Here is a 16,623-nt window from a genome sequence, read left to right as displayed (position 1 = left end):
GATGCAATATTTTCTGAATTCTTTCTACAGTCTGAAGAAATACTTCCAGCCAACCTTTATCTTAAAGCAATTATGCCTGCAAAACAGAGGCTAAAATTACTTACTAGAGCTGTTGTAGAAACTGCACTCTGCACACAGACTAAAAAACATACAGAAAAAGGTCTTTCTTATCTGAAACTCAACCCAAAGGATTTAGCCAGCACTTTTGGAAAAGAGCTGGTGTGGTGTATGCTGAAGTGAGCTGAGCAGTGAAGATATGGCAACAGTGTGAACATGTAGCTCCGAGTTATTTATGTTAGGGAGGGTTTTCTGGTCACTTGCTGCAGTACTAATTGGCTCAGGCTCCACAGTGAGCTGTTCACTGCTATCAACCTACCAGCTGGAGGAAAGCAGCTGCCATGGCAGTTTGTGGAATGGAATCTGTGCTGTGGGTGGAAGAGGAAGAAATAATAGTAATAAAGGACAACAGGGCTCCACTCATGTTGGGAGAACAAAATAGCCCCAGAGAAATTGGAAGTGTTCGTAAGAGATGAGACTTCAAACCTTGTTATTTGAATAAAAGCATTCTGGGCCTCTCTGTGCCACCTAAACAAAATGTGGGTACAGCCTGTACCGAGGGGATGGTGTCTTAAAGGACAAGGCATGTGTCCCCACATCCTGCTCCAACATGAGAAGTGCCCCTCAGACAGTGCAAGAGAATGAGCCAGGTCTGACAGCTGACAGGAGAAGGGTTTGGGCCATGAAAACACCTACACTGTGTTCTTTTCCCCAAACACATCCAGAGAGTAGGAAGAACTGAGCAGGATCACAGAAAATACAGAAAACATATTTGTCATTGCCTTTTTTCAAAAGATGTATCCAGAGAAGAAACTCTAGTAAGGATAAAGACTAGAAGACCATAATTAGACCCCTGCTATGTTAATTGCTGAACAGGGAAATGAATTTTTAAAATCCCATGTCACCTGGTGGATCATATGCCCCTGTCTATGCACAACTTTACCTCCATCTAGTTATCTCATTAGATGTTCCAGCAGAGATCATTGTTTGGCAAATCTGTCTGAATTTTGCTCAATATCTATTTCTGTCCCTAAGAGATACTAAACAAACCTGTCTGGAATTCAAAAGAATGTCTGTAGTGTATTTAAAACACCTATTAAAAATTTTAAACTGAACCAGAAATGGGTACATTTCTAAAAACAAATATACTTACTTCACTCTTGTATGATATGCATACCTAGAGTAATAAAAGAAATACCTAATGAAAAACCTCACTTTGATGAACACCTTAAGATTATCATCTGCAAAGAACTATTAATTCAGTTTTATCATAACCAAGATGGCACCTTATTTCTTTTTTGTGACAATTAGAACAGACTTAAGTGATATAATCAGTATGCACTCTTCACAAGCTTATGCAATGTTTTGCTGTGTACGACATCGATTAGCAAACCCTTAAAAATGTAAAAGAGAAGTGTAGAAGTTAAGTAATTCGAGAATATAGTTTCTAAAATGAAGTAGCTGTTTTTGCAATATGAAAGTTGTATTGAGAATGCTTGTCATTAACCAGCTAAAAGAACTTCAGTACCTGCATCCTAAACATCCCAACACAGACTAACAACAAAAAAAAACCCAATAAAAACCCCAAACCAAACCAAAAAAAACCCCAAAACAAAACACAACACCTATGCTTTGGAAATATAGGACCTCATGTCCCTCTCATCCAGTGCTCTGTTTCAGATAGAGGCCAACACCAGATGCTTTGGAGAGATGTGCAAGGAATCCCGTGGGAAGTAATTACAGAATAATCTCTCCATATTGGGAGCCTCTTTCTAGCTCCCATCTGCTGGAATTTGCTTTACATCAATATATAGAATGCAGAAGCATGTGACCAAGTGTTTATTCTCCAAGCATCTTCTTCAAATTCTGAAAAGACATTAACCCATCTTTTGTTCAACAGAGCCTTCAGTGCTATCATGAACTCCTCATTCACAATTACTTTTTCTTTTCTTGCTTTGTAAGGTCTTTAATAAAAAGATCACTATCTCCAAGCACAGTGCACTTCAGCTACCTTATCTAAAAAATAATCCTGGCAGAGAAACTGCAGGTAAAACATTAACCCACTGATCAGGAGTGAACTATCACTCTAGTGTAAAATTATGAGGAGTTTCTGGTACTACAAACAAGAGGCACACATCTACAACTCTAGAAAATATTTACTTCAGGTATCTGGGCTTTAACATACTCAAAAAACAAAAAAGAAGCTACATGTTGGTAACTCATAAAGAAACAGCAATAAAAGGGGTAGAGTCTATGTCTCCATCAACTTTTATCACAGTTAGTCAAGAACAGAAACAGATGCTACTGTTGTCTGCTCTCCCCACAGTATTTCCATGATCATTCTATCAAAGGATCTAGTCTGTCACTTTTGTTCTCTCTGCAGTTGTTGACTCCTGCCTCTGCCTACTCTGTATTTCCAAAAGAGCAGCATATCTAATTGAAGGCATAACATTTGCCCCAGCCACTAAGTAGCAAATACCTTTAAATCACAGTCCTGCCCTCAAACAACTTAGACACATACAAAGAAAACCATAAAAAAATCAGTGAAACTGCCACACTACAAGAGCACAGACCATAATTTTCCTGCAACACCAGTTATGCTGAAATTTCCCTTTCTGACCAAAGCTGGTAGGGCTGCTGCATTTTGTGGTATGTATTTTAGAGGCAATATAAAAGCATGACATAGGCTCAGTGGTGGATTTGAGATGTATTCTGCTGGGGTCAAAGCAGCCACAAGTCCTTTCTCCACTACAGGAGCCACAACAAACCATCTCCCAGCAGTCTGTGCCCGAGTCTCTGTCTTTGAATATCAAGTAGGATTTCCCTTTGCACATTTGAGTGCTTATAGTGGGATGGACATGGACAGAAGGCTCTAATAGCATGGTAGAAATTGGAAAAGGAGAGAAATTAGAAAAACTGATATAGCAACATGGTGAGACCAGCATCCTATTACATGGTTTTGTAACCCTCTCCACTTCCTTCAGTTCTTCAGTCATGTCCAGTTGCAGAAAATTTCTCTAAAGATCTGTTGCTTTAGGGACCTAATACAAATTGTAGAATACAATTACAGTTTTGCTGGTCTTTACTTCAATTGCCTTCTCTCCAGTAGTCATCACAGTGCCTTATTTCCTCTATTTCAAATTGTCCAGAATCAGTACAAGTTGTTACCAAGGTGTGGTTTTGTTTAAATGTCTTTGTTTGCCAAAACCCTGGTATTTTTAAATACATTGTTGTTTAAACATACCTGGACATATCCTTTTTTTGCAGGTATCTACACACATGTCTGAATTTCCACGTAACAAAGATTAAAAAAAGGAGCTCATGCTTTTAAATATCTATAAATATGGCTTTAGGAAGAATACTGACTTTCCAATTAATAACTACAGTTATCTTCTCTGTCCTTTATTTTCCCACAAGAGAGATTCTTTTGATCCAATTAAATAAAAATAAAATAGAGGAAAGTAGTGCTGAGGAAAGATATAGTAATTAAAATAAAACTACAGCCTAGTGCTCTAGTAAAGAGCTGAGGGGAGCTATTCATTCTGGAAAAAACAGAAAATTCTAATTTTTTCCCCAATAATTTTAATAAAATGCTACAGGAATAAAATTTAATTAACAAAAACCACCAAACCTGAGTAAAGTAAAAGTTATCCCATTTGGTCATAATTTAGATCCCCTACTGAAATTTCTGTGTTCAAAAGAACATCATATCATAATTTTTCAAAAGAAAATCCATTTTTAGCACGCATTCCACCATGCAAGCATCAACCTGTGAACAGATCATTCTCACATCAATAGGTCCCAGGCAAAATAAATTTGAGGCAGGTAACAACTGTAAAATTGTACGTGTTAATTATGTGACAGATAATTACCTGCATTAATCAGATCATGAATAGCAGCCCTCTCCCATGGGAGCTGGTAAAGTTCCTAACTTCAAAATTAAACAGCAAAAATGGCATTTTTAAAGAACTCCATGAATCACAATGACTGGTTTAGGTGAATGCTTGGGTTGATTATGCTCTTTAGTTTCATATTACTAGCTATACATTTTGTGTTAGCATTCCATTTACACTTTCTTTATTTCTAGAGCCAGAGACTCTCTTAATTATTTTCAATGCTTCAGCCTCCCAGTCCTTCCTTGGTTATAACTATTGATGAGGTCAAGCTGTAAAACAAAACACTGAAAGGCCTGAAATAAAAAAATGAAAAGGAGACCCCAAGTTCTTAAAAAATAAGAGAGAGGCTGATGAACTGCAGGATTGAGTAGGGTTCTCTAACTAAAATGGGAATTGAATCTTTTGATGCAAGTTGCATCTGTAAAACAACTCAGATCAAACTGCCTCAGAAAGCACAGAAGATTTGTACCTCCCAGAGCTCATGCTCATGCAATAGTGGATAACACCACTAACACCCAGAGCTGAACAATCTCCCAAATTCCCTTTGCTTTTGCAAATGCTGCTGAGCAGCAAAGCAGCCAATTTGGTTACAGGCATTTAATTAGCAGAGGACACTGTTTTCATTTAATTTTTAGTACAATATTTTTCATTTGCTTCTTAAAAGAATGCAAGTTCAAAGAACAAACTGTACAAACATCTTGCTCTACCTCCACATGGGGGTGTCTCAGCAAAGTATCACAGAAAGATGGCTTTCAACAAGCCTAGGGGTATGTTATGATGGTTTCAAAGCAAGAGGCACAAGAATCTTTTGTCAGAAGTCTGTGGGAACTGGGATAGCTCTGTGAATAAAGCTGTGTTCTGAATGGAAGAGAAAGACATATGGAAATGGCAGGCTAGCACAAATTCTACCATCATAAGCTCAGCTCTAGTTTGTTCTTGTGGCAGAAAATGCAAGACAGCATTATTCTGTGAACTGCAGCATGCTGTCTATATACAGATAAATTAGCAGTAATGCTCTATTATCCTCAAAAATTAGGAATACAACTGTCTGAACAAAGTAGTCCCTTGCATCCCCAAGGCATCACAATAGGATATAAGTGCTATAGAATCATTTTTACTTTACAAGCTTTAATATACACATTGTCCCTTGAGCCCAAAGTTATTTGCTATAATGACATGATAGCCAACAAGAAAGTAATAGCTTTGTGCCTTTGTGCATACTGGTGAAGTGTCTAACCCCACATATTGCAGGCAATTATTTGAGGCTGCTGATGTTTTGAGACAGTTCACTGGAAGAAAGATAACAGTGGAGCAGGTTGCCTTGGTGACACTACGTAGCTGCACCAGAAATCAAAGCAAAATGCAGGAGCTCCTTCTGTGTTGAGGACTGCAAAATACCCATCCAATTGGGTGAAAAGGGAACTAGTCCCACAGCAAGTCCTGTGCAATATTTGATACCACTTCTTATCACGGGCATTATTAGAAAACCACGGACAAAGGCAGGTGGTTCACAGCTCACAGCCCAGGGCAGTAGGAATTGAACAGCAAGCAGTGGGGTAATGACTGCCCAACAGTTCGGGGCTTTTTCTTGTGAGACTCTTCTGGTCACGCCTGGATCTGAGAGTTTACTCTGGCTAAAGCAGTTTCTAATGGCCAGCACTTTTGATTTCAGAGCAGGATATCACAGAAATTTCACTGCAGGTCCTATGACTTTTGGCAGTTATCACCGTACTCTTAAAAAAGACATGTAAATATGAATTCCCAAGCTACTATTGAATCAAAAGTAAGAAACATCCTTAACATATTTTGCCATCAGTGAATGTTTTAGGCATACTATGAGGTTTTTTTATATCAGCATATAACCAAATACAGCATACAAGAGGCATAAACACTTAGAAGATAAATATACACATTCAAATTAAATAAGACTAAGTTTATTTCATGATCAGCATTCTCTTTGCTTCTGTTTAATTTAATAGAAACATATCACTCTGTACTAAAAAAACATTCTCAGTCCTCTATTTTTAAAAAAAGGCATAAATTCAGATACTCTTTCTATCAGAAAGAAAATTAACCTCAAGTGCTACATAATGCTTCTGTAAACAAACAAAGTGACTTGCGCTTCCTTAATGACCAAGAGCAACCACATGGTAACAATGAGCAATATTGCTCATGCCTCACATAAATAAGACTTTATTTGTAAATCATTTCAAAAATAGAGCTGGGAGAGAAAACAGACATCTCTGACACCACACAATAATCTGTTGGGATGATGCATCAAAGTAAGACATCTCATCAGATACTAGACGTCTTAAATAGATAGCAAAATTTAAATATGAAAAGTATTTTGAAGTCTAGCAAGGCACTGCTGAGAATCTCCATTTAAAGACTTTTTTTGTTGAGCTTTCTTTTAATATGACACTTTAATCCATTTCATTATAACTGTATTTTCATTCAATTCCTGTTTTGACTAGTCTTCAAACACCAAATTCAAGAGATATGAAATGCAGGTGTTAATATCTAGGAGTGCATCTTTTTTAAAGAAGAAGTGTTTTTCTCAGGTTTAAGCTATTTCCTGATAGAGCTCAATAAGGAACTCACACAAGCTTCCTACCACTTCCTAATTCCTTCTGTGATAAAGTCACCTTTTAAATTCTGCATCATGGATTGCAGATGCTGAGAGGCAAAGCTACAAATGTAACTGTATTATTTATAATGACAGACAGATGTAACAGAGACCATGAGAAATAAATCAAAACCACTAAGCAATGCTTAATATTTAATCTCTGTATTTATCTTGAGCTGAAGTAATTAGACCTGTCCAAATATACGAAACACTTGCAATGTCTGTTGATTAATGCTTAAAAGGATTACCTCAATGCAAAGACTCACTAAAATGATTAAACTCAGTTTTATTTGATGTCTGGTGCTTTCAGGGATTCTCTAATTAAATAGCTGTCACACATTGGCACAAACCTATTGATTTAATACTGATTATCTTAATTTATGTTAGCTTTCTATGTTCTACATTGTCACTTATGGGTGCTAACGGATATGGCATGATATTCCAAAAAGATTGTGGTATAAAACCTTAGACTTTGACAAAAAATCTGTTATGAAACATTGAAGGTGCATGAAGGGCTGAGGTATAAATAAAGATGGTAATTCATTTTTGAATAAATAATTTATTTTATATTTAAATCATGCTTTTGTGATTCTGCAAAATGCAAAACTATAGATTGCTGTAATTAAGTTTGATAGTCTGTAATTTTTTTCCCTTCAGGAGGCCAGCAGTAGGAATTTTACAAAGACATAATGACAAAATTCATCATAATGAAACAATGCACAGACAGGAACCAAATTTTAGAATGTTGTATAATAAGTGATGAGAGATATTAAAAACAAAAAATCAGAACTGGTAAAGAGATGTGACCCTTCCACTTGTAGAATGTCACTTCAAATCCAGGTCTAATGGCCATGGAAATTGCATCATCTGAAGCTGGACAGAAACTCACTTCAGGGAAAATAATTTCCTTTGTTTTTTTAAATAAATGAGTCTCTTATGGAATTGAATAGGCACTCCTTTTTTGAAACAAAACATATTGTCTTCTGTTTAGGATGCATGGAAAAGTAATCTGTTTTCAGAATTCCTCAAAGCTTATTAGCAAAATTAATAACTTTTTTGAGGTCAATTTTGCTGTTCCAATTGGCATCCAACAAAGTTGACAAGGACTGTGTTGTTTTCAGATACATAATGTTCCATCATGCCAAGGGGATTCCAGAAGTTCAGAAATTTTGATTCACTGCTGACAGCCCAGACTTAGGGGACTGAAGGCTCCTGAGGTCTAGTACAGAGCCAAGCTTTAGCAAAACCCAAAGCTTTCAAGGTCTGGAAATCCCAGAGCCAGTAGTGTTTTTCAGATCCTGCATCAAGGAGACAGGATTGTGGGGAGCTGGTGTTAGGAGCTGCCTGTCCCACAGTATTTTGGTCACCACCCTTTGTGCCAGTCTTTTGAAAACATGCACTCCCAAGGAACACCCCAAAACTGAGATTCTGGGCCTCATAAAAGCTGCCAAGAAATGTGACAGTCTTTCACTGGCACTTTCCACTTCCGCAAAATATATAAGTTCTGACAAAAAAATCCTAAACAAAACAGTTTCAGTGATTTTTATAAAGGATGTTTGGGTGGAAATTTGCAAGTCAGCTCTACTCATATGTCAGGTCTCATGATCACTTTTTCCTCCCTTACCTTGGTTTTGCTACAGCTGTCAAAATACTTGGTTTGCAAAACAGCTTCTCATAAACTGTTAAGTGTTTCATAAATTTGTGAACAATGGTGATGATAGTGCTCACACTTAGTAAGGAACACGTTTAATTAAATGTAACACATGAAGCGTGTCACAGTTGAATGCTGTAAATGCCAAAAGACAACTAATTTTAACTTTGAAATATTTGGGAGCTTTGGTTTCTGAAATGGGTGTGACTTATAAGAAAGGATTTATAGTTAGTGCTGGGTCCATTCTACACAAACAAATATTTGTTAGGATTGCATTTAAAGGGAGGAATGTTGCCAGCACAGACTGCCAGGCAGATAAACTTCTTTTGAGTAGTGCTTCGAGCAGAAACAAAAATATCCTGCCTGAAAGAAGAGGTGAATCTTTTTTTATGCAGAAATCTAAACCATACCTGAGAACCAATGATAAGCTGAATAAGGTGGCAATCATTCAATTAAGAAATTGCAGACTTGTAGGAATTACACTACCACTCTAAAAGGGGGAGGAGATGTGACACTGACTACACACAGTTAAAAGTGCCTACTTCTGATATCAAATGATGCACATTTTTCACTCCTTTTCTCCTTGGTTGCTATAAATTTTGTTTCCCTTTTATAAAAGATGCTATATTATCTAACAAAACCAGCAAAAAGCTTTTGTTAAAAATACCAATATCTGTATATTCTCTTGAGAAAAGTAACTGTTGTGAGAGTACTTGTTAGATGTTAAAGCAATTTGGTTTGAAAATAGAACCATATAAACTAAAAAAAAAATCCCAAAGAGATGCAACAGGCAGGGGTTTTTATACAATAATCTCATCCTGTCACATTAGCTAAAGTCTATATGCAATTACCAAAACTGAAATCAATATAATTGAGTTTTTAGCCATCTTTTTTTTTTTTTTTCAATTTCTAGTGTACATGGCCAGATCTACCTGGCATTTGAGAACTTTGTCTTTCCCTATAACAAGCTTTGCTTTCCAAATTAGTCCGAATTCTCTCTTCAGAAGTGGTTTATCACCATGGACTTCATAGAAAATTCCTCTGAATGGGAAGTGTGAAGAAATTCCATTGATTCCCCTTTCTCTGAACTACTGCTACCTGTGTAAGGCCAACAAAAACAAAATGTCTTTTGCCTTTAGAACACTATATATAGGCATATGTTGGTCCAAAGCAATAGCTTTGGTACATGTTTTTCATGTAGAAATTTATTTTAAATCAAAACTTGCCCAGCTCCAGATTGACTCAAACTTCAAAGATTCAGCAAGACTCCAGAAGGATAAGAGCATTTTAAAATAAAAATTCAAAGAGAAGCTATCCACTCCAAAGAAAACAGAACCCACATATGTTTAATAAACTCTTCACCTTCCCTATACTGACAATCTGTGTAGCGTTTTATTGATTTATCGTAGAAAACAGATGAGTGCAGATAACACACATTTGACATTCAGGATGCAAAGTCACCCTGTCTTTTCAATTCCATTAACTAATTTTAAAGCAGAAGTGATTAATTTGCCCACGAGTGTCCCAGCTACAACAGATGCAGCTAAATGGACTGTGTTACTTTATAACTGCTGTGTCCACATGGGTACAAGCATCATTCTCAACCAGAAGTTATGGGCTTCGTGTAAAAACTGCTGGGTGAACTGGACTGTGTCACTCAGGAGCAAAACATGAAAAGATTTCTTTCTGGCTTAAAAATATGCAGATGAACTTGTAACAAAAAGCTGAAGATAGAAAGTCTAAACCAAAAGACTATTATTTGTGCATTTATATTGTATGTGTGAAGAAAGTGAGTCTTCAGTCAAATCCTCTGCTGCTGAAAATTACTCAGCTTATATGTAAGAATAAAATCACCGTGACCGATTACCAACAGCAAACACAAAGCCATTCTGGACAGATGTTTCTTTAACTGTGCTGGCAATTTGCACAGCCATCCTGGAGCGCTGAGCCCTGAGGATAATCAAACTCCAGAGCAGCCTACCTTGCGGAGGGGCTTGAGCTTGGTCTCCATGATGAAGTCGTACTTGCAGAGCTCGCAGCAGCGCGTGTCCGAGCTCTTGATCCACTGGTGCAGGCAGGCCTGGTGCACAAAGCGCAGGGTGCCCGTGCAGCGGCACGGCGTGATGAGGGGGCTCTCATCATCTCCCTCACAGTGACAGATCCTGACAGGAAGGACAGCAAGACTGAGTCAGCCAACCTGCCAAACAGCAGTGCACAGGCACTGGCTTATTTACACTGCTTTCTCATCTTCAGGCTTGACATTCAAAAGGTGCCAGGTATATGACCTTTCAGATGGAGGCCCAGGAACACACTCCTTGTTCCTTTCTGCCATTTAGCAGCCTCTCTTCATTTAGTTATTATTTCTCTTTGAATTTGCTACGTGGTCTGAGGGTGAATCAATAGAAATAACAGCTTTTCCCTTTTATGCATGGCAAAACCTTTAAGACAAATACCAGAGCACAATAGTCCTTGGTCTGTAAGTAATGCCAATAAATCCCTCAAAGGTAGAGAAATCTAACCCAAGCTGAAAATATCCAGCATGTGAAGTACAAAAAGTTTCTAGGATATTTCTCTGGAGGTACACAGTTAAAGAATCAGAGAACTGTTCTGAGTACTCTGGAGTCATGCATATGGCACAGCGCGTACATACATGCACACTTTTTAGGAGGAAGGTATTGAAAAGTCATGATAATTTTTTTTATTCCTCACTGTCCCTTTTAGGCAGACAGCTGCATTATTTGAGAAAACAAAAACTACTCTGTAAGCTGGCCCTAAGACAGAGGCTGGTCCTAGAACTGTTTTACCTTACAATGGGATACAGAGTTTTTCATGTTTTGGTTTTGCATAAAGTGATCAGTGCTCTAATATCATCATCTAAAGGGCTTCTTCTGCGACACATGTCCAAGTGTCCTGATGATTTTCCCCTCTTCTAAACAATCTCATGATCATATCAGGAAAATATTCACCCATCAAAAACAATGTCAGATTTATTGGCAACCATTTCTTTGAAGGCAGAGAGAGCTTTACAGAGAGCAGAAGGCTTAACCAAACACCTGAGGTTAAGGAGGTTCACCTCAATGAAGACTAATTCCCTCCCATCCCCAGCCTAGAAAAACACAACAAAGCACCCAAGGTCTAATGAGTGCATTAAGTGTCAAGCTGGCACGCAAGTGAAAAAAAAAAAAGAAGAAAAAAGAAGTAAAAAATAAAAATCTGAAGCCTGAGAAATCCTATTTCAAAATAAAGAAGTAGCAGTAACAGCACAGATCCTGTTGTCACACAAATAAAGCTTAATACTTAGGAATGGGACCCTCAGATGGTGCAGATGCAGAAGTGTCTGAACACATCTGAGGAATAACTCACACTTTTACAGAGGAAACAGTGACTGCACCACCTCTGGGGTAGCAGAGCTTCAGGATAAGGTTGTCTTCCTACTGGGAAGATGGGTGACCTTTCTAAAGCAGGAGGTCCTGAGGCATGTCAGGAGGCAACCTGACAAAGATATCCCAGGAAAGACTGGCTGCTGCACAGCTCTGAGGCTGCCAAGCCTATAGCAGGGGAGCAGGAAATCCAATGTCTCTACGTGAAAGATCTACAGATCAAATCTGGCAGCTCCACTATTCTTCTACAGTGTAGCCCAGAGCCCTGAGAAAAATCTATGATAATGGGAAATCAGAACAAAGCTGCTTTGCTGGACATACAGAAATAAAGAGACCCAAAAATTCCAACAGATAAATGAAGCTCTGAATACCTGTCCACAAAAGCCAGGTTTCAATTTCTGCAGTGGCACTTGCACAGGATTTCATGCCTCACAGCAGTGAAGAGAACAAATCACCCACAACTTCCTTCTTGCACATGTTGATTTTTTGAGACACATTTTACAGAAACTCAATTTACAGTCTTGTCTTTACTAATCCAGCTGAGTTAGGTGCATCAGTATCTTAGTTCTTAGATGGGAATTGCCTTTATGGTGATTTCTTACTGAGCCTCTAGCTTAAACAGAACTATATTTTCAAATAGTTATTTTTCTAAAAATGCATTCCCAACTGAGAGTTACATAAAAAAACATATTTCTCTTTTTAAATTAAAACTATTCCCAAAAGGAAGACCAACATTCTTTGTTCATTTAAATTCAAGCCATACATAATTTATTTTACAGCCTTAGCATTTAAACTATTTAGAAATTAGACAACTATGCTATGGATCCAATAGCTTTTTTTCTACTACTGCCAAGATTGTTTAAAATTATTTTCAGAGCTAAAATACAAACCTAAAATTCCACTGAGATCTTCAAATAAAGTGACATTGCAAATTTGAAATGAATACAAATAATCCTTAGTAGAAATACTTCTATAGAAAAACACTATATGCATTATACATTCTATTTGGGCTTTCCTTGTACATAAGTCACAAGCCAATTGTATAAACAACAGGGTGACACTAAGAACTTACAGTATGAATAAGCTCAAACTAAATATTCTAATGGCCTCTTCTAGCTTTATAAACATGAAATATGTAATGAGAATTAAAACAAACTTCACTAGGAATTAAAGTCCAGAGAAAATGACCAAAGGCATGGCTTTCATTAGCTTGCATGCTCTTTGGTCTCTTTGGTGCCATTTAACTCTTTCTTATTTGCTTACCCAGAAGAAATTAGCTTAAAAGATGATTGTGTACCTAAACTCATAGTGACAGTCTAAAAATTTTTGCTGCCCAACACCTGTGGTAACAGACTGCTGGCTAAATGCTGAAACATCTTTTAAAGACTTGGAGCAGGCAACTTGCTCTGTCTTCCTCAGCCATTAGAATTAAACCACAATTTTGTGTGTCTTTGCTCTTTGATGTGTTCATCCATAATGCACATAATAATTGTCACAAATCAGAGAAAGCAAATTGTTAATGATGGTTTTGAGAGGTTTGTTGTGCAAACAGAATGGAGGTAGGGATATAAAGCACAGACATACCTGAACCATGTCTGAACCAAGCTGGAGGTGGAGAACTTTCATTCTAGCTTCCTGCTGTCAATGATCACAACTGTTTGAAACATTCATGCATTAAATTGATTATTTAGCTCACTGAACTTGTTCTGAGAATAAAATTTGTTCACATACTTTAGAAATTAACTGAATGGAAAAAACCCAAAACCACTCTCTATGATAAAGATAAATATATATAATTTGCTAAATCTATGCTGATTTATTTACATTTTGTTGCACAGCACTGATCATTGTTAATAGCTTCAGTTTTAGCTGCTCAGACACACCTACAGAATTTAAATACTCAACTTTTCTCAAAATTTTAGTCCTTTAGTAGATAAATGGCCTTTATTACAGAGAAATACCTTTGACTGGTTTTTTTTCTGACAGCTTAGAGCTTTAAGGATTCCTGTCTATGAACAGGACCTTTCTTTTCCAGGGAAAAAACGAGCACAAGAGTCCAAAGGAGCTTTTGCTCTATGAATCATGTGTATACCAGAGATATATAAGCCATTAGATGATCTTCTGATTGTGATACACAAAATTTTGTGTGTGTATTTGTATGCACCTACAAACATATCTCTACACACTGAGATCACAGAATATCTATATTTCTTTCAATAAAACTCACCGTGAATCCTTATGAAACAATACTCTGACAGTGCTGTCATCCTTATGCATAAGTTTTTGGTTTATATGTCATTATTTTAATTATCCAGCATATATTTTTCTAGCACAAAATTGTTTCTATAACCTTCAGCAAACAGATGTACCAAACACAGAAATTAATGCTAACACTGTGCATACATGAGATGAAAAACAAAAAGCAAAAAAAATCTCTGAAGGATGTTCTTAAACAGCAGGTTCATATATATAATGCAACAAATTAAGAAAAATATTTTTCAGGGAAAAAAAAAAACCCATAATGTTAAAACTGAAAACATCAGTATTTGTGAAAGATTTTTCATAATTCATATAAAAACTGTTGCAGAGCTCTTCTATGTTCCTTACAAAACATATTGCCACTACATATATATATACAAACAAAAGGAATTTCTTATCAAACCAAAATGATGAGATGCAGCTAAAGAAAGCACTCAGAAGTGAGGCATCTTCAGAATATAGTGTTGTCATACTGTCTTAAATTCCATGACTATTAATTTCTTTCCCATGTTTTCCATGGCCCTGTTCCTTGCAAAAGATAAAATGCAGAAAGGTAAGTATGAAACCAGTCTACAACTTGCAGGCATTCCTAAGATCACTGGATTTTGGCTGATTTTCAGAAAATCAGCTAGAGTTATCTTGGATGCCCAACCATCACTTCTCATCAAATTAAGACTTGTTGTCTTCCATACAGAAAAACATTTCCATTTTCCCTACAGACAAACGTAAGCTCAGTTTGAAAAGTCTAAAATCAGTATGGAACACGGAGATCACTTGGAAAGCTTTCATGTTTTCCCAACAGTTATTTATTCTGGCAAAATCATGGCAATTGAAATTGCAGTCTAGATGGTTAGCATCTAAGCAGCTTATTGCAGGTGAGACAGGCAGATTCCAACAGATTTGTAGCTTTTTCTTCACATGCAGTTAACAGTTTTACTCTCATCAAAGAGAATAGCTGCTAATCTCCATCATCACTGGAAACCCAGCAGTTTCCCTGACCTGTCATCCAGTAATCCACCTGAGTCTTTGGAAATTAAGCAAACAGGCTGATCCCTGTGCCTCTGTAGTGAAGTGGAAAACACACTTATTCTGCAGGAGTCCTGTGGGATTCAGTGCTCCACTGCTTCCCTGCCAGCAAGTGCTCCTCTGGGACAGCATCCACCCAGCTGATTCCCATGGATGACGACTGCCAAAGGAAAGGGATGAAGAGTAACAATCATCCAGCAGGTCCTTGCTTCTGCTGCAAGCCACACTGAGCACCCTGTCACCAGGAGCAGTGCTGGAGGGAAAGTGTTTGCAGTAATTCTGCATCACCAGAACTCTCTGTGGATCCCTCACTTGCAATTGCCCTCCCTATCTCAGTACCTGGTAAAACTGTTGAGGTGTTTTTGGCCATTACACATAGACCAAAGGTTTAGTACAGAAGCTTTTATAGACTTCCTTGAAAATACACACGGTCAAATTTTACCCTCATTAACAAATGAAAAATGTAGGGGAATGCCTCTGAGAGTTTAAAAAATAGAAATGCATATGGGGGCATGGGCATACTGATAATGATGTGCAATAATGTTTAAGGGCTAAAAATTATATAATTATGTAAAACCTGTATTGTTCCATAATTTTCTGGGAGCTGTACAGCTATATCCATGCTAACAAGCATTACAGTGAAATTGTAACAAATCTCTTGAAAAAAACCAGCTAGTGGTGAAACCTGGGGTATCTACACCAGACCCATTCTGGTGGTGTTTCTTTGATTTGAAACTGATTTTAGACTGGACCAGGAATACACTCTGAGATAAATTCCCAGTGTGGTCTGAGCCATGGCAAAAGTAAGGTTGATCAGATGTGCCTCAAAAGCAGGCTCCTTATCTGAACTAATGGAGGCCCCCTCACTCACCAAATTAGGAGGAGCTACAGCCTTGTGACTGTGGCATGTTTACACCAACTGTGATGCAATTTATAGGCAAACTGAACTAAATTAACACAGATGCCTAATAACCACACTGTCATTTTCTTGAAGATGGAAGAACACCAGTACAAAAGAAATACTTTGGAACTTTTAACAGATTTCCTTAATAAAAGAGATAAATATTTTCTCCATATAAATATGCTCAAGAAAGATAATACCATACCTATTCCAGAAATATTTTTTGGTGACATATTATTGAAAATCTTGCCCTTCACTGGAAAGCACATATGAACTCATAATGGTTAGGCAAAGAAAAATTTTTACTCTGTTTGATGGCTACATCTCATCACTGTATCTCATTGTTGCTAAAGGGAGCTTAGTCAGGAAGAAACAGCAGAGCTGAAAAATGTTGGAGCAAGTGAATCCCTGGATTTGATTTTTGGCTGTGGGGATTATTAGCTGCCAGCATGAAATGCCATGAGCTTCTAGGTTATCTTAATTGGACCAAAAGGATCCAATTTCCCAGAATTGCAAAAGGATGCACAAAATTGCTGTCACTACTGTTCAATTTTTTCTTAGGAAAACTATTCTGTCCAAAAAAGGTAATTTTCTCCTTTGCCAATTTATAAATTCCTTACAGTAATTTTAGATAGTTAGAATCTAAAATAAAACAGCTTTATGAAGAATTCACAGCAAGTAATTGTCATTCACAAAAAGAATTCACAAAAATATGGAACTCTGCTTATGCATGGTTCATCACTTGGGGAAAAAAAAGGTTAAATTCACGGAATATGTTCACCTTGCAATAGGCTATAGAGTGCCATGTTTCTCTTACTTTCATTTTA

The 16,623-nt window shown here is 37.3% G+C and overlaps 1 protein-coding gene across 6 annotated transcripts in view; it reads right to left on the bottom strand.

Moving 5' to 3' along the window:
• The window catches only part of MARCHF1 (membrane associated ring-CH-type finger 1), a 222,755-nt gene that overhangs the window by 12,265 nt on the left and 193,867 nt on the right, over nt 1-16,623 (bottom strand). For all 6 annotated transcript variants that reach the window (XM_063156268.1, XM_063156269.1, XM_063156270.1 and 3 more), the window contains one exon: nt 10,212-10,392. In XM_063156268.1, coding sequence (XP_063012338.1) covers nt 10,212-10,392 — 181 coding nt within the window. The remainder of the gene's footprint in view (nt 1-10,211; nt 10,393-16,623) is intronic.

This window comes from Melospiza melodia, chromosome 5 (assembly GCF_035770615.1).
Source record: "Melospiza melodia melodia isolate bMelMel2 chromosome 5, bMelMel2.pri, whole genome shotgun sequence".
Taxonomy (NCBI): Eukaryota; Metazoa; Chordata; class Aves; order Passeriformes; family Passerellidae; genus Melospiza; species Melospiza melodia.
Note: the sequence above shows the minus strand (reverse complement) of the source record. Positions and strands in the feature narration are given on the sequence as shown.